At 42.2% G+C, this 20,157-nt stretch overlaps 1 protein-coding gene across 1 annotated transcript in view; it reads left to right on the top strand.

Annotated features, from left to right (window-relative positions):
• The window catches only part of itsn1 (intersectin 1 (SH3 domain protein)), a 237,636-nt gene extending 218,180 nt beyond the window's left edge, over positions 1–19,456 (top strand). The window contains exons 37-43 of the mRNA XM_068041138.1: positions 13–180; positions 1,750–1,962; positions 3,924–4,045; positions 11,285–11,367; positions 11,458–11,541; positions 15,942–16,115; positions 18,992–19,456. Coding sequence (XP_067897239.1) covers positions 13–180; positions 1,750–1,962; positions 3,924–4,045; positions 11,285–11,367; positions 11,458–11,541; positions 15,942–16,115; positions 18,992–19,140 — 993 coding nt within the window. The 3' untranslated portion in view covers positions 19,141–19,456. The remainder of the gene's footprint in view (positions 1–12; positions 181–1,749; positions 1,963–3,923; positions 4,046–11,284; positions 11,368–11,457; positions 11,542–15,941; positions 16,116–18,991) is intronic.
• Positions 19,457–20,157: the final 701 nt, after the last annotated feature.

Below are 20,157 nucleotides of genomic sequence, written 5' to 3'. Positions count from 1 at the left end.
TAAATATCCTAGATTCTGGAAAACACCCCCGAAAATCATCCTGATTTTAGCCACTTGAAACAGGCTCTTGAAAAGGCTGAGGAACTGTGTTCTCAGGTGAATGAGGGAGTGCGAGAAAAGGAAAATTCTGATAGGCTGGAGTGGATCCAGACACATGTGCAATGTGAAGGTTTATCTGAGGTAAGATGGTGAAAGTGGCCTAGGTGTGTCATGTGTCTAAGTGATTGAACCTTGATGATCCTATAATTGGAGTAATATTACATGTAGTGTCAAAATCTCTTGAAAGCAAGGGTCTTATTTCATGAATGAAAACTGTAAAGGGTGGGTGACTCCTGACAAACCTGATTGAATTTTTTTTGAAGAGGTGAAGTAGTGGAGTGGTGAACATCTGAAACATGGGTATTATTTACATGGACTTTCAGAAGGCATTTAATAAAGTTTCTTATAAGAGACTGTTAGCTAAAGCTCATAGAATTGAAGACAGATTATTGAGCAGGTTAGGAAATTGGCTGAGTGGCAGAAGACGGAGAGTAGGGATAATGGGCAGTTACTCTAATTGGCAGCATGTGACTGGGGCTACCCACAATGATCTGTGTTAGGGCCTCAACTATTCACTGTAAGACTTAGATGATGAGATAGAAAGCCACATATCCAAGTTTACTGATGACACAAGGACAGGCAGCATTGTTAGCAGTGCAGATGAACGTGTAAAATTACAAAGAGATTAATAGATTAATGAATGTTCAAAAATTGGAAATGGATTTCAGTGTAAGCAAATGTGTAGTAATCCATTTTGGGGCTTAAAAAGGATAGATTAGAATACTTTGTAAATGGTGAAAAGCTAAAGTAGTGGAGGTCCAGAGAGATTTGGGGGTCCAGGTACATAGATCATTAAAATTTTATGGACAGATACAAAAGCTAATCAGAAAGGCTATTGGAATTCTGACCTTTATATCTGGAGGACTAGAATACAAGGGGGTAGAAGTTATGTTACAGCTATAAAAAGCTCTTGTTAGCCCACGTCTGGAGTACTGTGTTCAGTTCTGGGCACCACACCTTAGAAAGGATATATTGGCTTTGGAGGGAATGCAGCATAGATTTACCAGAATAATGCATGGCCTCCAAGAGTTAAATTTTGTGGAGAAATTACAGAAACTAGGGTAGTATGGCCTGGAATTTAGAAGATTAAGGGGTGATTTGATCGAAATTTTCAAGATATCAAGCAAAACTAATCGGGTAGGTAGAAACTATTTCTGCTGGTTGGGAATCTAGGATTAGGGGACATAGCCTAAAAATTAGAGGCAGACCTTTCAGAAGGAATGTTAGGAAATACTTTACCATGTGGTAGAGGTTTGAAACACTTTTCCACAAATGGCAATTGATGCTAGATCAATTTTTAATTTTAAAACTAAAGTTGATGGATTTTTGTTAGCCAGAGCTATTAAGGGATACGGGACAAAGGTGGTTATTATGGAGTTAGGTGACAGATCAGCTTTGATCTCAATGAATGGCAGAACAGGCTTGAGGGCCTAAATGGTCTACTCCTGTTACTATGATCCTGAAAATAACTAGTAATAGTGTTATGAAATTCCAGATTTATGCTACCTTTTCATACATCAGTGGATCAAGGTCTTTAAGGTTAGAGTGTGCTGCACTATAGATTTCAGTAAGCTTATATTGTTCAGTGTCCTGGTGCATTTATAATCATTTTTTTAAAAGATAATTGCTGCTGTTCCCTTTTTATTTCAGCAACTTGTTTTTAATTCTGTCACAAATTGCCTGGGTCCTCGAAAATTTCTGCACAGTGGTAAACTTTACAAAGCCAAGAGTAACAAGGAGCTTTATGGCTTTCTCTTCAATGACTTCTTGCTACTGACACAGATCATTAAACCACTAGGTTCCTCAGGAACCGACAAGGTCTTCAGCCCCAAGTCAAACCTACAGTACAAAATGTACAAGACTGTAAGTAAAATTTTACATTTCAACCAAGCTGTAATCTTTCTTACAGATAAACAGAAAACAAAATGTAACCTGTAATCTTGACTCAGCAGATAAGAGCACCATAAGTTGTACTAAGCAACACAGACCACCAAGACCCCAGGTTTGATTCCTGGTTTGCTCTCAGTCATCTAACCTTAGCTATGGTGTGGTGGGTGTACACAGTTCTTAACATCCAAGGTTAGTGAGGAAAAAGTCAGCGAGGATTTGTTTTCTAGCAAGCCCTGGTACAAAACTGCGTGTGTGAAAGTTAGCGAGGACAGGATTTTGAGCATCACCATAATTTGCAACAAAAAAAATACTGAAAAATAAATTTTGATAGAATAAAAGCAAAATACTGCAGATGCTGGAAATACTCAGCAGGTCAGGCAGCATCTGTGAAGAGAGAAGCAGAGTTAACATTTTAGGTCTGTGACCTTTTATCAGAACTGGCAAAGGTTAGAAAAGAATTAGGTTTTAAACAGGTGAAGGCGGGGTGGGGTGTGCGGTGGTGGTGGTTGGAGCAGAGAACAAAAGGGAAGGTGTGTGATTGGGCAGCGGGCAGGAGAGATTAAATAACAAAGCTGTCATGGAACAAAGGCAAAGAGCGTGTTAATGCTTGTGGTGAAAGGCAAAGCATTAGTGCAGGGAGAGTGTTAATGGCCGAATAATGAGCAGCTCTGTCCACATGAAAAAACAGACATATGGTTAAAAAATAAAATTACATTAAAAAAAAATATAATTTTTTTTTTAAGAAGGCCAGTCACGCTCTGAAGTTATTGAACTCAATGTTCAGTCCGCAAGGCTGTAGAGTGCCTAATCGAAAGATCATGCTTCTCGAGCTTGCGTTGATGTTCACTGGAACACTGCAGCAGGCCAAGGATAGAAATGTGGGCATGAGAGCAGGGGGGTGTGTTGAAATGGCAAGCAACCGGGGTCATGCTTTCAGATTGAGTGGAGGTGTTCCACATTTCGGTAAGGTGGGACAGTAATAATGTTCTTTTCACCCGGATATGCTGCAAAGCAAAGCTGCTTCTAAATGTGATACAGGAATATACAGTATAAGGTTAAACAGCCCCAGTAAACAGACACTTGGTTGTAGAAATCAAATAAGAAATGAACAGATTCCTGATTCAGCAAGGGATCGTGAGATGTAAGTTTAGTGCAAGTCTTTGGGAATGGAAAGGGGGTTAGAAATGATTTGAGTGGGCTACTAAAAGATGTGGTGAGTTATATAGATTCTTTGGCAATCTTCAATTGCCAGCTGCCAATTTCTCAACTCGTATGGCCAGCAATTGAAAATTGTGAGGGGGCACCTCAGCTGTCATATTAATGATGTAACAGATGATTGGCTACTTAATAATGCAAACCTTTGTACCAGATATTGAGCAGCCTAACGGAGGTCGTTAAAGGGACCATTGGTGGTTGTTCACAGAACTGAAACTTTTTGGGGGTGGGGGGGTTTGCTGTCCAGAGAAGCACTCCTGGGCCGCCAAAAAGAATTGTGGCCCTCCACAGCCTGTGTGAGCAACACTTGACCCCCGCCAATCCCAACACCACCACCACTCCCCTGGCCCAACCTCACTAGCACATCATGGGAGCAGGCCAATATCCCACTCTTCCATAACAAGTGTGCAGCAACAGGAGCCCACTTAGCACCCAGAACTCGCCAGTGGCATGTTAATGAGGTATGGACATCAAAAAATAGAGCGGGCTTTGTACCCATTGTCTATATTTAGTTATGACTTCCTCATATGCGAAACCAAGTGCCACATCCGGGTACATAACACATTAAAAATGTAGATACTGCAGTTTTAGGAGACGCCACTGAGTTATGTGATGTAGAATTTTATTGTCCATTAGTAACCCATGCGAGAACAATGCTGCTTGCAAGGAGCTTTGCGTTGTGCTTATTTACACACTTTTTATTTCTATAATATTTGCAGCCTATCTTTCTGAATGAGGTATTGGTGAAATTGCCTACAGACCCTTCTGGTGATGAGCCTATTTTCCACATCTCCCACATTGACAGGGTGTACACACTTCGTGCTGAGAGCATCAATGAAAGGTAAGAGGAAACAGAGACAAAAACAAGAAATGCTGGATTCACTCAGCAGGTCTGGCAGCATCTGTGGAAAGAGAAGCAGAGTTAACGTTTCGGGTCAGTGACCCTTCTTCGGAACTGACAAATATTAGAAAAGTCACAGATTATAAACAAGTGAGGTGGGGGTTGGGCAAGAGATAACAAAGGAGAAGGTGCAGATTGGACCAGGCCACATAGCTGACCAAAAGGTCACGGAGCAAAGGCAAACAATATGTTAATGGTGTGTTGAAAGACAAAGCATTAGTACAGATTAGGTGTGAATATACTGAATATTGAACAGCAGCAAGTGCAAACCTGAAGAAAAACAACCTGAAAAAAACAGTGGGTAAGCAAACTGAACAAACTAAGATGAAATGAAATAAATGCAAAAAAAGATTGTAAAAAATGTAAAAAGGAATGTAAAAAAAAAAGGAAGAAAAAATAACTAAAAATGACTAAAAATGAAAGTAAAGTGGGGGGCTGTCATGCTCTGAAATTATTGAACTCAATGTTCAGTCCGGCCGGCTGTAGTGTGCCTAATCGGTAGATGAGATGCTGTTCCTCGAGCTTGCGTTGATGTTCACTGGAACACTGCAGCAATCCCAGGACAGAGATGTGAGCATGAGAGCAGGGGGGAGTGTTGAAATGGCAAGCAACCGGAAGCTCAGGGTCCTGCTTGCGGACTGAGCGGAGAGGAAACAGAGGCTGGTTTTGTTGCTTTCTAAAGCATGGGGTGGGCAATTTCCACTTTGGCTAGATATAGCAAAATCATAAACATGTATATAAAATGCACTTATAATCATACTATAAACATGGGGTTTCTTCCCCATGACTTTTCTGATTTGATGCTGTGCATTTCCTTTTCAGACTTTTCAAGCTGACAAACTAATGAGAATTCATTTTTAGAAGTTATGTATCGGCTGATTTTCCTTCATGGTCATTGTTTTAAATGCCAGCCCACACAGTATTTCACATTGCAGCAGATCCTTATTCGAAATTATAAATCATATATCAGTTCCTCTTGCCTCTCCTCATTCCCTTATGTGCTTAGACGATTTTTTTTTAAAATTTGTAATGCTCCTTCTTGCATAACTCAGTAAGAAACTGCTGATTGTAATTTTCCAAAGTTGCTTAGTTAGCAGAAAGGCAACTGGCAAATGGTAAAAATGTATTAAAACAGTTTATTTTTAAACTCTGTGGTGATATTCAAGTGCATAAACTAATTAGATAAAAATTCTTCGAAGTGAAGGTTCAGAGATAGCTTAAGGTCATAAGAAATTTTGAAACAAGAAAAGTCCATTCAGCTCAACAAGCCTGCTCTTTGCATGTGATCCATGCCTGACTACAATGTGGACTCTACCCTCATCCATGATCTTTGTAGTTATTCCTAACCCTTCCATATGAACTATTAGTATCTCTGTAGTCCTCCGTAATGCATCTACCAGGATGTTGGATCATACAATGATAAGGGAGTTGTTGTCTAATCATAGCAATCAATCTCTATCAGTTAGTCTACAACAGACCCAGAAATGACACAAGAAAATCACCAGTGGCGGAGAGCTTTGGGAACCAAAGGTCCAAAGTCACCTGTTCCTCCCACTACACTTACATATATCACACCTCAAATTACTCATCAACTGTATCACAAAATACTATTTTCTGAATGAATTATATCCAGTTTGCACATGAATGAAGCTCTTTCCACTACCTCCTTAAGGAGTCTATTCCATAGATTGACCAATCACTTGCTGAAATACTGTTTGCGCAGATTAGTTCTGAGTTTACCCTGTTTTAAGCACAGGCCATGTGCTCCAGTTCTACCGTTTTAGACAAGATGAAATAGCTTGTAGAGTCTATCGTTCTCTGTCTTGCTCCTAATTAGCATCTGAAAAATGGGTGCAACATATAGGGGAAACGGCCACTATATCCTTTACTTAAATTTTGCTTCTCTGAAACTACTACTGTTGTTTTTCTGTCGTCCACTTGACTATATCTGAAGAGGGCGCAGCAATATAAATTTCATATCAATAAATGTCAGAGGGTTAGGTGCAGTTCAAGGGCAAACTTTGCCCGTAAAAACTGATTCAGGAACTGGCATTTTTATCTTAAGGGACAAGCTGGTAGTCTCAGCAAACATCTTTATTTTTATGAGGTTAAATGGAAATCTGAAAGAGGTGGTCAAAATTATGAGGAGTTTTGATAAGGTAAATCAGGAAAGAATTATTCCCACTGGTCAGTAACTAAGGAGTATAATTCAGTAAAAGAACAAAAGGACAGGTTAGGATCATTTGTTTATGTGGAGAGTTGTTAAGATGTGGAATGCCCTACCAAAAATAGCAGTGGAAACAGAATGCAAAGTAGTTTTTAAAAGGGATGTGAATAAGTTTTTGAAAAATACCAATTTAATAGCAAAAAGGGAAAGGGCAGCAAACGGGACTTACTGGATAGCTGTTTCAGAAAAAAATATAGAGGACCAATGGTGGATTCTGTACCACAAAGGTCTGTGATTCCTAACCTCAACATTTTTTTGTTGGTTGGGAGGTGGGGGGATCTCCAATTAGGACCAAAAGGAAGATTTCATTTTCTCCAGTATCTACCTAAAATGAGCTCTCAAACTTGTCTAATTTGTATGAATTTTTTGGGACCCAAATAATATTGCACACAAATTTCTGGCATTGTAAAACAGAATGTAGAATGTTATGGTACCTCAGTAAGGAGTGTTCATTGATGTACAATTACTAGGGAATAATGTTATGAATGACTCTCCCCATTCTTTTCTAGCATCTTACTGCAGCAAATTGCAGTATTCCCAGGCTATGGAGTAGACTTAACTATTAATCACTTGTTTTTTATAGAAATTCTTTTACCAATTTAGCTTTATTGAATGATAATATTCCAGTAATTTAAATATATATTTTTACTAAAAAAGTGATTTATGATTGTGTAGCAATGAACCATGATCACATTTGCTGAAGATCTCTATAGATATAACCAATGGTAAGCAAATTTTTTAAAAAAACAAATTAGGAGACTTCTGATGTTGTGTTGATATAAATACATACTGGGGCATCAAACCTGTGATTGGAAAGTTGATGTGTTAATTACTGTGCTGCTGAAATTCCTCTGGGGTACAAATCTTGAAAATATGGCAGATTCATTTGAGGTTTTAACAAGATACCCGGTATCATCTTTGGCCTCCTTATCTCGAGAGACAATGGGTAAGCGCCTGGAGGTGGTCAGTGGTGTGTGGAGCAGCGCCTGGAGTGGCTATAAAGGCCAATTCTAGAGTGACAGGCTCTTCCACAGGTGCTGCAGAAAAATGTGTTTGTTGGGGCTGTTACACAGTTGGCTCTCCCCTTGCGCTTTTGTCTTTTTTCCTGCCAACTGCTAAATCTCTTCGACTCGCCACACTTTAGCCCTGCCTTTATGACTGCCCGCCAGCTCTGGCGAACGCTGGCAACTGACTCCCACGACTTGTGATCAATGTCACAGGACTTCATGTCGCGTTTGCAGACGTCTTTGAAGCGGAGACATGGATGGCCGGTGGGTCTGATACCAGTGGCGAGCTCGCTGTACAATGTGTCTTTGGGTATCCTGCCATCTTCCATGCAGCTCACATGGCCAAGCCATCTCAAGCGCCGCTGACTCAGTAGTGTGTATAAGCTGGGGATGTTGGCCGCCTCGAGGACTTCTGTGTTGGAGATACGGTCCTGCCACCTGATGCCAAGGATTCTCCGGAGGCAGCGAAGATGGAATGAATTGAGACGTCGCTCTTGGCTGATATACGTTGTCCAGGCCTCGCTGCTGTAGAGCAAGGTACTGAGGACACAGGCTTGATACACTCGGACTTTTGTGGTCCGTGTCAGTGCGCCATTTTCCCACACTCTCTTGGCCAGTCTGGACATAGCAGTGGAAGCCTTTCCCATGTGCTTGTTGATTTCTGCATCTAGAGACAGGTTACTGGTGATAGTTGAGCCCAGGTAGGTGAACTCTTGAACCACTTCCAGAGCGTGGTCGCCAATATTGATGGATGGAGCATTTCCGACATCCTGCCCCATGATGTTCGTTTTCTTGAGGCTGATGGTTAGGCCAAATTCATTGCAGGCAGCCGCAAACCTGTCGATGAGACTGCAGGCACTCTTCAGTGTGAGATGTTAAAGCAGCATAGTCAGCAAAGAGGAGTTCCCTGATGAGGACTTTTCGTACTTTGGACTTCGCTCTTAGATGGGCAAGGTTGAACAACCTGCCCCCGATCTTGTGTGGAGGAAAATTCCTTCTTCAGAAGACTTGAACGCATGTGAAAGCAGCAGGGAGAAGAAAATCCCGAAGAGTGTGGGTGCGAGAACACAGCCCTGTTTCACGCCACTCAGGATAGGAAAGGGGTCTGATGAGGTGCCGCCATGTTGAATTGTGCCTTTCATATTGTCATGGAATGAAGTGATGATACTTAGTAGCTTTGGTGGACATCCAATCTTTTCTAGTAGTCTGAAGAGACCACGTCTGCTGACGAGGTCAAAGGCTTTGGTGAGATCAATGAAAGCAATGTAGAGGGGCATCTGTTGTTCGCGGCATTTCTCCTGTATCTGACGAAGGGAGAACAGCATGTCAACGGTCGATCTCTCTGCACGAAAGCCACACAGTGCCTCAGGGTAGACTCCCTCGGCCAGCTTCTGGAGCCTGTTTAGAGTGACTCGAGCAAAGACTTTCCCCACTATGCTGAGCAGGGAGATTCCACGGTAGTTGTTTCAGTCACCTTTGTTTTTATAGAGGGTGATGATATTGGCATCGCGCATGTCCTGAGGTACTGCTCCCTCGTCCCAACACAGGCATAGCAGTTCATGTAGTTCTGAGAGTATAGCAGGCTTGGCACTCTTGATTATTTCAGGGGTAATGCTGTCCTTCCCAGGGGCTTTAACAAGATACCCGGTATAACAGGAACATATTAAACCAGGTGTCTGGAAACTGTCCTGTATGCCTGAGATTAGTAATCATGTATCCAACTATCACTTTTTTTTAAACAAAGCTTTGAATCATTTATATTACAGACCTTTATGGATTTCTACAAAGGCAAAGATGAAAAAAAAATACAAATCTGACGTACAGATGGAAAATGAGTCATAGGGCATGCAAAATGGCAGGGGACGCCATTCCCAACGTTATGCGGGCGTCCTGCCATTTTGTTCGGGACAGGGAAAGCTGAGGATAGCCTTCCCACTCTACGCCAATTGAGACCTTAAACTGGCCAATTAATGGCCTCGTTCCGCGTCCACCTCAATTTTGAGGGAGGCGGAGGGCCCACCACCAGTGGGAGATGTCGCAAGGTAAAGCCTGGCAGTCTCCTAGCGGGTTCTCCAACGGGGGCAGTCCTTCTTTTGAGGGCAATCCAGAGTCGCCCAGAGGGCCTTCCCGGCAGGCATCGCCGCCCCCCAAACCCCATGGGAAGACACACGCCCAACCTCACCAACCACCCCTGCACCCTGTTGACGGGGCCTGCCCGAGTGGCCCTGGCAACACTGCCTCCACTCACCTGCAGTCTTGGGTGCTGCAGGACCTCTTGCAGTCTCAGCAGTGGCCACTGCTGTTAGTGGCGCTGCCTGTACTGCAGAGCTGCTGGCCTTCCGATTGGCCAGAAGCTCTGGAGGCGGGAGCTCATCTCTTAAAGGGATGACGTTCCTGACGGCAGACAGTTAATTCCCTGCCCGCTGTGAAATGGCTTCAGGGGTCCGACGGAGGGCAGTTTTTCCATGTCTGCCTTATCTGAGCCTGTCATAATCTTGTACACCTCTATCAAATCTCCCTTTGATCTCCTTTGCTCCAGCGAGAACAACCCCAGTGTTTCCCACCTAACCTTGTAACTAAAATCCCTCATCCCTGGAACCATTCTGGTAAATCTCCTCTGCACCCTCTCAAGGGCCCTTGCATCCTTCCTGAAGTGTGGTGACCAGAACTGGATGCAATACTCTAGATGGGGCCTAACCAGAGCTTTATAAAGTTTCAGCATAACTTCCCTGCTTTTGTGTTCTATGTCTCTATTTATGAACCCAAGTTTCCATATGCTTTACTAACCACTCTCTCAATATGTCCTGCCACCTTCAAATATCGAAGCATATGCACCCCAGGTCCCTCTGTTCCTGCAGACTCTTTAGAACTGCACCATTATGTATATAATGCCTCACCCTATCCCTTCTGCCAAAATGCATCAATTCACACTTGTCTGTATTTAATTCCACCTGCCATTTGTCTGCCCATTTTGCTAGCCTTACTATGTCCCGTTGCAGGTGGTTCTTACCATCCTCACTGTTCGCCACTCCTCCAAGTTTGGTATCATCAACAAATTTTGAAATTCTACTCTGTATTCGAATATCCAAGTCATTTATAGATAGCAAAAAAAGAGCAGCGTCCTGGCACTGACCCTTGGGGAACAGCACTGTCTGCCATTTTCCAGTCTGAAAAACAACAATTTACCATGACTCACTGTTTTCTGTCTTTAAGCCAATGTTTTATCCATTTGGACTCTGACCCTCCTATTCATCAAGCCTCAGTTTTGTTAACCAGCTCTTCATATGGTACTTTATCAAACAATGCTTGAACTTTGCAGCAAGTCGGATGGGGGCTTGGGGTCAGTCAGCAACTGAGAACTCTTTGTTACCATTTTAGTTCTAATGAAGGGGTTTTCCCCTATGTCTTCAAGATGGAGATTATCCTGCAATGTATTTACAGCCTTTCTTGTTTCATTATCCTACATTTTATTTTTATCAATGTAACTTCCTTTTCAACAAACATACATTTTGGTTTTTTATGTGTGTATCAAAGTTAGAGATGTCAGTGTTAGGGAATGAAACATTCCCACTTCAGGTACGCAGTGTCATGATTAAGCATTCCCAAAAGCTGTTTAAAGCTCTTCCTACTCTGACCCAATAACATGCCTCAGCCTCGACCTCAAATGAACACTTCTGATTGCACCGCATCAATTCTTCTGTGGCCTTCCAGAGTGACACTATGTATTGATGCCAAATTAAAGACAATTTTGTGCTGGAGTCCATTGCCCACTAGAAATTGGTTTGAGGCTGCCTGAACTCATTCCACCCAGGTCATCCACAACTAACAGACAGAACAGATTCTCATCCATCAGCAGATTTGAACCTGGTCCCAGAAATGATACACCCCCAACATTATTTGTATTGCACACATTCTTTAACTATTCATTGCTTTTTCATTCTACAGAACAGCTTGGGTGCAAAAAATTAAAGCTGCTTCAGAACTCTACATAGAAACAGAAAAAAAGAAGCGAGAAAAGGCTTATTTGGGTAAGGAAAGCAGTGCGTATATGCATGGAAACAAAGTTTCTTCAACAGCAGTTCATATTCAAGTACGTATTTTTGTTTTCTTCTCCACAGTTCGTTCTCAAAGGGCTACAGGCATTGGAAGGCTGATGGTGAATATAGTTGAAGGCATAGAGCTGAAAGCATGTAGGTCCAATGGTAAGAATTACTCATTCTTCTCAAATACTTCTGTGATTTTCCAGTTAAACAACAATCCCCTGAGAAAATATCAGCTCATAGAGTAATGATGATTTGTATTCTTGGAAGTTGAGTTATTATTATATATTGCTACCTCTGGATGCACAGCCATGAACTGGCAAAATTCATGCAACAGAAAGAAAGTGGTTTAAGTTTATGCTTCCTGCTGAGAATCAAGTGCTGAACCACTTGAGGCATTGGGTTGATCATTTGGATTTGCCTGTCTTGCTTCAACAGGTTGGGTTCAGGGCTTCTCTGATTCTCAGTGAGCATAGCTAGTGAGTGAGTGATCCATTTAGAGCAGGAAGACTCTATGTTCAGGACCTGATCTGTGCTCAGTTAGCTATTCTCAGCTGGAGCAGGGGTAGCAATTGGCCTCAGTAACACTGGGTTAGGGAGAAAAAACTGGCTAGAGCTCCCACTACTGATCACTACTTAGCAACCCATGCTGGAAGTCTACATATCTGTTCGGGTAAAGTCAGGATTGGGCTAGGCTATGATGCGTTCTGTGGAAATGAAAGCCTGCCAACACACTCAGGTTTTAGACAAAAATAGTTACTTGCGCTAATTGCTCATGGAACCATAGTTCAGCAAGGAGTTTTGAAGGAGGTGAGTATTTTCTCTTTAACCAGTATGTTAATTCACTTGTTGAAGAGATTTGCATGTTCTGACATTTGCACAATTGTTGGACAATAGTCATTCAGTAAAACTTCCTTTAAAGGACAGTCTTGTAACTCAAGCAATTTAGTACTTTATTCCCAACCAAAAAGGCTTAAATTCAATTTCTCAAAGCGATCTGATCAAATAATAAATTTTAATAATCTTTGTAACATGTGCGAGCAAATCTCTGCGGAAGTTCTCCAGCTGATGTGGTGTAAGTTCAGCAGAAGAGCCACTGAAAACCAGAGAACCAATCAGAATTTTTTTTTTCCAAAATATACTTTATTCATAAAAATCTGTAAAAAAAAAATACATTACCAAACAGTTTCAAACAGCACCAAGTCAAAAAATACAAACAGTGCAAAGGAGATCAGTTTCCTTCAATACAATCATGAGTTGCCTCACAACCCTTCCATTTCATTTGTCATGCCAATTACATTTTTACATTTTACAGCAAACGAAAATTTTCCCGATACAGCTCGAGGGGTTTCCCATGGATCCAGCCCCTACGTTCAGCTTGGTGGGGGGACCTTACACAGTGGTCTTTCCCCATTGAGCCTTTGCTGCAGCTGCCCCAAGCTTTAGTGCGTCCCTCAGCACGTAGTCCTGGACCTTGGAATGTGCCAGTCTGCAATATTCGGTCGTGGACAACTCTTTGCTCTGGAAGACCAGCAAGTTTCGGGCAGACCAAAGGGCGTCTTTCACCGAATTGATAGTCCTCCAGCAGCAGTTGATGTTTATCTCGGTGTGCGTCCCTGGGAACAGCCCGTAGAGCACAGACTCCTGTGTTACAGAGCTGCTTGGGATGAACCTCGACAAAAACCACTGCATCTCTTTCCACACCTGCTTTGCAAAGACACATTCCAGGAGGAGGTGGGCAACCATCTCTACCCCACCACAGCCACCGCGAGGGCATTGTGTGGAGGAGGTGAGACTTCAGGCGTGCAGGAAGGATCTGACGGGGAGGGCTCTTCTCACCACCAGCCAAGCTACATCTTGGTGCTTGTTTGAAAGTTCTGGTGATGAGGCATTCTGCCAAATTACTTTGGCGGTCTGCTCGGGAAGCCATCCGACAGGATCCACCGTCTCCTTTTCCCGTAGGGCCTTGACATTCCGTGCAGACCACTGCCTGATGGATCGGTGGTCAAAGGTGTTTTTCCGCAGAAACTGCTCCACGAAGGATAGGTGGTACGGCACAGTCTAACTGGATGGAGCGTTCTGCGGCAATGTGACCAGGCCCATCCTTTGCAACACCGGGGACAGATAGAACCTCAGCACAGTGACACTTGGAGTTTGCGTACTGGAGGTCTACACACAGCTTGATGCAGCTGCACACGAAGGTAGTCATCAGGATGAGGGCCACGTTGGGTACATTTTTCCCGCCCTTATCCAGAGGTTTGAACATCGTGTCCCTCCGGACACGGTCCATTTTGGATCCCCAGATGAAGCGGAAAATGGCTCGGGTGACCGCCACAGCGCAGGAGTGGGGTATGGGCCAGACCTGCGCCACGTACAGCAACAACGTGAGCGCCTCGCACCTGATGACCAGGTTCTTACCCACAATGGAGAGAGATCGCTGCCCCCACATGCTCAACTTGTGTTGTACCTTGGTTACTTGCTCCTCCCAGGTTTTGGTGCACGCCCCGGCCCTTCCGAACCATATTCCCAGCACCTTCAGGTAGTCTGACCTGACGGTGAAGGGGACAAAGAATCGGTCAGCCCAGTTCCCAAAGAACATGGCCTCGCTCTTGCCATGGTTAACTTTGGCTCCCGAGGCCAGTTCGAACTGGTCGCAGATGCTCATCAGTCTGCGCACAGACAGCGGATCCGAGCAGAAGACGGCGACGTCATCCATGTACAGGGAGGTTTTAACCTGAGTGCCTCCACTGCCTGGGATTGTCACCCCTCTTATGCTCGCATCCTTCCTAATAGACTCAGCAAAGGGTTCAATACAGCAAACAAACAAGACCGGGGAGAGAGGACAGCCCTGTCTGACTCCAGATAGGATCGGGAAACTTTCCGATTCCCACCCATTGATTGAGACTGCGCTACTGATGTTTGTGTAGAGCAGTTTGATCCAATTGCAGATTCCCTCCCCAAACCCCATTTTGGAAAGCACGTCCATCATGTAGGTGTGCGATATCCTGTCAAAAGCCTTCTCCTGGTCCAGGCTGTTGAGGCAGGTGTCCACCCTCCTGTCCCGTACATTGGCGATCATATCCCTGAGTAGCGCGAGGCACCAATCAGAATGGCTTCAATCATGCTAATGTTTAACTGGAGAAAGTTCTGCTTCTCTCCAGCTTGTTGGCACATTGGCAACTGTACACCACAGCAAAGTCATGGAATGAACAGGGAGACATCAAAGTGGTAAAGCTATGTGTGGTCAACATACCTCTCAAAGTGGTCTCTATTCTTACAGTCAATGATGCTGAGACAGCTTTCAGATGAGGAACAGGATAGGTTAAAGGGGAGCAAGGGCACATCACTGATGATCCTGTAGGCACAGGAAGGAAAGCGACTGCATATGATAATCTGGTGATATTAAGATAAGTAGGAATGTAAGACAGAAAATATGAATTTAGTTACATGAAAACTTATTTAAAGTATTGTGTTCAGTTTTGGACATCTCATCTTAGGAAGTATATATAGGCCTTGCGAAAGTACAGCCAAGATTTACTAGAATGATACCTGAGATGAAGGGACTGAGCTATGATGAGAGACTAAGTAAACTTGGATTATATTCCTGGAAATGAGAAGGTCGAGGAATCTGATAAGAGGTTCAAAATAATGAAGGATAGGTAGGGAATGACTCTTCTTTCTCTGGTAGGGGAATCGAGAACAAGAGGACATCATCTTAGATTTTGAACTAAACTGGTTAAAAGTAAACAGAGGAAAAAATTCTTCAAACAAGTTGTGAAAATTCAGCAAGGCTTTGCTCCAGAAGGCCATAGATGCAGCATCAACTGAATATTTTAAAATAGAGATCGATACTTAAAGGTGAAATGAGGGCATTAAGGAATATGGAGAAAAGATGAAGATACGGGATTAAAACAATAGAGCCACTGTGGCTAAAAAGACGATAGAGTACGCACAATGGTTCAAATAGTCTACTCATATTGCTAGACCAAGAATGTCCCAGATTGAATATTAGATCTGGGTTGAGTTAACTGATCTCACTGGACATCATTAGGGGCAGCATTCCCATTTTTAACTGCTATCAGGAATCTGCAGCAAGTTGTGCATCTGAGGATTGGTTTCAGCTGTGATGCTACTCCACAGTTGAACAACCTTTCACTACTCACTGTCTGAGCTTACAAATAAATGTGTACCCACCGTGAGTTACCAAGTTCAAGATAAAATAAAACTTTTAATCTATTCATTTGTAAGAAAATCTGTCAGCTGATGTTGTCCTTGATTTGGCAAATAATATTGCTTAATAGTATCAGCACATTCATAAATCCACACTTGTAACAAAATCTTCTTGAAAAAGTTGAAATTAGACAATTTGACAACAGAGACTGAGCGGGGGTATGCACTTTAGAAGACTCTGAATCTGAACAGAACCTCTGACAAAGTATATTTCCAGCAGATGTTCACTGCAATTCTTGCTAAGGTGCCTGGAGATAGAATAACTGTTTTATACATTCCATTAAAGCCTAAGTAGGATTTTAATCAGCTTTTTTCCCCCATGTCCCTTTTAGGAAAAAGTAATCCTTACTGTGAAGTTACCATGGGCTCTCAGTGTCACATCACCAAAACCATTCAGGATACTCTGAACCCCAAATGGAATTCTAACTGTCAGTTCTTCATTAAAGACCTGGAACAGGATGTGCTGTGCATTACTGTATTTGAGCGTGACCAGTTCTCACCAGATGGTAAGAATGATTTGTCTCCATTTACTCAGACCTATGTGAAAATCTGGATCTAATCATATTTCCCTTGTAAAGATCTGCGTCTGTATGTGGATGCTTTTTGTTCATGAACGTAAGCGTGATCCAAACTAGACGGGATTGGTTCCACTCGTTTAATACTCCAACTCAGCATCAGCAACATCTAGTCAGCTCACTTACTATGACCCTGAGTAGTGCTGTTTTGGAATTATGGTCAGAAGTGGTACAATGTTCCAGAAAACAAAGAAAATCACAACACTGCAATACCGTTTGAACTATCCTATTCCCTGCAAAGCACAAGTCAACCCCTCACCTCTCATTCTGCTATCCTTGTACCGTTAGTTCGATTTGTGTATATTTGGCCATGAAAATGGACTGTTTGCTGTGAAACTTGGAGCAGGCACATGCATGTAACATGGCAATGGCATTAAATACAATTTGGCCCAACTGAACAAAGTTCTGTAAAACAATCCAACCCAATCTCCCTGCGAACCACAAATATGTAAAACATTAAGTGGTCGGAGACAGATGAATCAAAACAATGATTGAATTGTTAGCTGCTACCTATTTTCATTACTGAATTGATAATTTATCTAGAATAACCTCAGATCCAAGAAATCTTCAGATCATAAGCTTATTTGTAGGAGCTTTTCAGCTTCCAACTAGACCATTGAAAACACTACCAATATTCACCAGCTTAGGCTGGAATATACCCACTTTCACTATCTTTATCGAAACTCAGCACTCCCTCTGCTGGCTTTTATTTACATTAAATATGCGAGTCATAGTATTTAGGCCCAACATTCCCCTTTCTAAGACATATTGCCTTTTATTGTAGATAATCTTTCAAAGGAATACTTGGGTCCTGATTTCTTGAATTTATGTATATTTCCCTGAATCAGTGCAAACAATAGATGCTTGCCCCCAGTTTGTACTTTCCTACTTGTGGACTAATCAATTATTTGGCACAATATCAAAGCAATATAAAGGGAAAAAAGACTTGCATTTATATAGTGATTTTCACAACCACAGGACATTCCAAATCACTTTACAGCCAATGAAGTACTGTTGAAGTGTAGTCATTGGTGTAATACAGGAGATGCAGCAGCCAATTTGTGCACAGCATACTCCCACAAACAGCAATGTGATAATGACCAGATTTATTTTTACTGATGTTGTTCGGGGCTAAATCTAGCCAGAACACAGGATCAAACTCACCTGTCCTCCTTCAAAATAATGACTTGGAATCTTTTACGTCCACCTGAGAATAGATAGGGTCTCAGTTTAACATCTCATCTGAAAGACAACATCTTCGACAGTGCAGCACTCATTACTGCAGTGGAGTGTCAGCCTAGGTTTTTGCACTCAAATCCGTGGAGTAGGACTTGAACCCCAATTTTCTGACTCAAAAGGCGAGGAAGCTACCAACTGAGTCATGGCTAACAATAGCATAAACAGATCAAAGTAGTTCTTTTTCCATGTCAGGGAATGTACTTCAGAAAAGCCAATATGTTCCTCCTTTGTAGCAGTGCAATTTTTCCCATTTCCCACACTAGCAATTTTGTGGCTCTTCAGTGAGAAAATGACAGTCAGTGGCACATTGAAGGCAGCTTTATGCAGCTTGCTTGTGCTCACCAAGACCCATGTTGAGACTACTCAAACTATTTTAATGTAGAATACTTACTGGACATTAATCTGTTGTGCCATTGGGTAATGGAAGGTAATTTCTTGGTTTAGTCAAAATGAAATCCAAGCAATTTTAATGTCTTAATTTTCTACACTTTCAGCACGTCCAATAGACCATAATTGGCCCATAAACCCTAGTAACAGCATATAAGCCCAGGAAGTTCAGTTCTACTTGTGCTTAGTTTCTCATTTACTGGTTTGTTTTGTTTGAGTTGAAATGACCTGGAGATTTGGAAAGGCTGTGTTATTGTTTCATTGGTTTTTAAGTCCTGGGTCTGACCGCCAAGATCTTTTCATCTAGTTTCAGATGTACGCAGATTAATAGGAACATTGATTTAAACGTTATACATTGCCCGTGAGGCTGCACGATATGGACCCAGGTCATCCACAAAAACAAAAAAAAATCTTGGCCACTGTTAAGCGAGAATCTCTTTGGTCTTTGCACTTGTGTGGGGCAACATTGACCTCAATATCAACTAATGGGAGTTGTGCTTATCAGAGACAGGTGAATGCCTTTGCTATTATGACCACCTGCCACTGCCAGCTGCTTGGCTCAGGTTCTGCATGGTGGAATATCTGATTCCTAAATCTAATAGTTCTAACTTAGTGAGTACAAGCATAATTGCTGAGGATGCAGATAATACCAGTGTTTCAGTGTGAATGAATTTTGTTACATCTATTGTATAAAAAATTACCTATTTATCAATGAATCACACAGCAGACAGATGCACATTATTATACATTTTGTATTCTTTAGATCAGTGTGTAGGTGTTGGCCATGGCTCAGACGTAGCACTTGCCTGAGACAGCAGATTGTGGGTTCAAGTCCCACTCCAGAGACTTGAGCAAAAACTCTCGTGCTGTCTTTCAGATGAGGCATTAAACCAGGGTTTTGTCTGCCCTCAGGTGGATGTAAAAGATCCCAGATGGCAGTATTTTGAAGAACAAGGAATTCCTCCCTGGTGACCTAGCCAATATTTATCCCTTATAGCATTGTTGTTTGTGGGACCTTGCTGTGTGTAAACGGGCTGCCGTGCTTCCTACATTACAACCGTGATGGCACTTCAAAAATACTTCATTGGCTGCAAGGTGCTATATATAAATGCAAGTTCTTTCTTTTCTGGTTCAGTAGTTTAAGACTTTACTATAAATGTCCTTTTCGTTCCCTACCTCAGATTTTTTGGGGCGCACAGAAATTCGTGTTGCTGATATCAAAAAAGATCAAGGCTCCAAAGGTCCTGTTGCAAAGCGACTTCTACTGCATGAAGTCCCTACTGGTGAGATAGTTGTTCGTCTGGATCTTCAACTTTTTGATGAAACATAAGGGTATATATGTCTATTTCTGTACATTGAAAAGCCACATACGGCAACTTTATCAAGTACCTGCAAAAGCTGCCTAGGAATGCTGCAATGTCTGATGCTGCAGTATCCATGGAACATATTTTGTGTACTGTTTTATACGTGACATTTAAAAACATGGAATTAGAGTTTGTAGATGTCTCCTCCATTTGTTAATGTTATGGCTTTCTCATCTCTACATTCCACTTTCAATTTTTCAGACTATGTGATGATAAACGTTATACTAAGGCAGGGCTTGAACTTGTTTTTCCAAACCTTGAACCTGGGTGGTTCTGAACTGACAGTTTGATGGCTTGCAGGAGTTTTTATATGGGAAATTACAGAAGCCCAACTGTGTTTTTAGTAACCTTCTTCGGGTGGGTGGGTGGGTAAGAGAAATGTGCATACCTAGGATATACGGCACAGAAACAGGCTATCAGCCCATGCCAGCATTTATGCTTCCCTTAAGCCTCCTCCAGTCTTTCATCTAAATCAATTAGCCTAATCTCTATTCCCTTCTCCCTCATGTGCTTCATTAAATAAAGTAAATAATTTTGCCTCTGAGCACTTGATTCCAACATTTTAGGTGTAAAATTTTTAAAAATAAGGTGTAAACCACTTCAGAAGACTTTTTAGTCAGTAACTCAAGTACCAGGTAGTTGATAAAATGGGGCCTTGTGACTCTTGAACAGCACAAGAGGAATTCATGATTTCTTGTCATGTGAATAATGTAAGCATGGTTACTGTATTAGAGTTTAATACACTTTTGTAAGTAATTCTCTCTCTAAATAGAAAGTTCCTTTAGCAACTGAGTAGACTTGGAGATCTGAGTTTGAACTTCCATTTCTGCTGACTTCCCTAAGAGGACAGATTTCTCATGAGTCAGTTCACCAGTTGAAGAACCAAACTGAGGTGAGATACTAGGCTAAAAGGAAGATCTATCTGTAATGCCACAACAGTTCCAAGTGGCATTGACAACCCTTGTCATGGCTGACCTGTTCCA

The sequence above is a fragment of the Heterodontus francisci genome, chromosome 10 (assembly GCF_036365525.1).
Source record: "Heterodontus francisci isolate sHetFra1 chromosome 10, sHetFra1.hap1, whole genome shotgun sequence".
NCBI classification, from domain to species: domain Eukaryota; kingdom Metazoa; phylum Chordata; class Chondrichthyes; order Heterodontiformes; family Heterodontidae; genus Heterodontus; species Heterodontus francisci.
The sequence above is the reverse complement of the archived record's forward strand: the minus strand, read 5'-3'. Positions and strand labels throughout refer to the sequence as shown.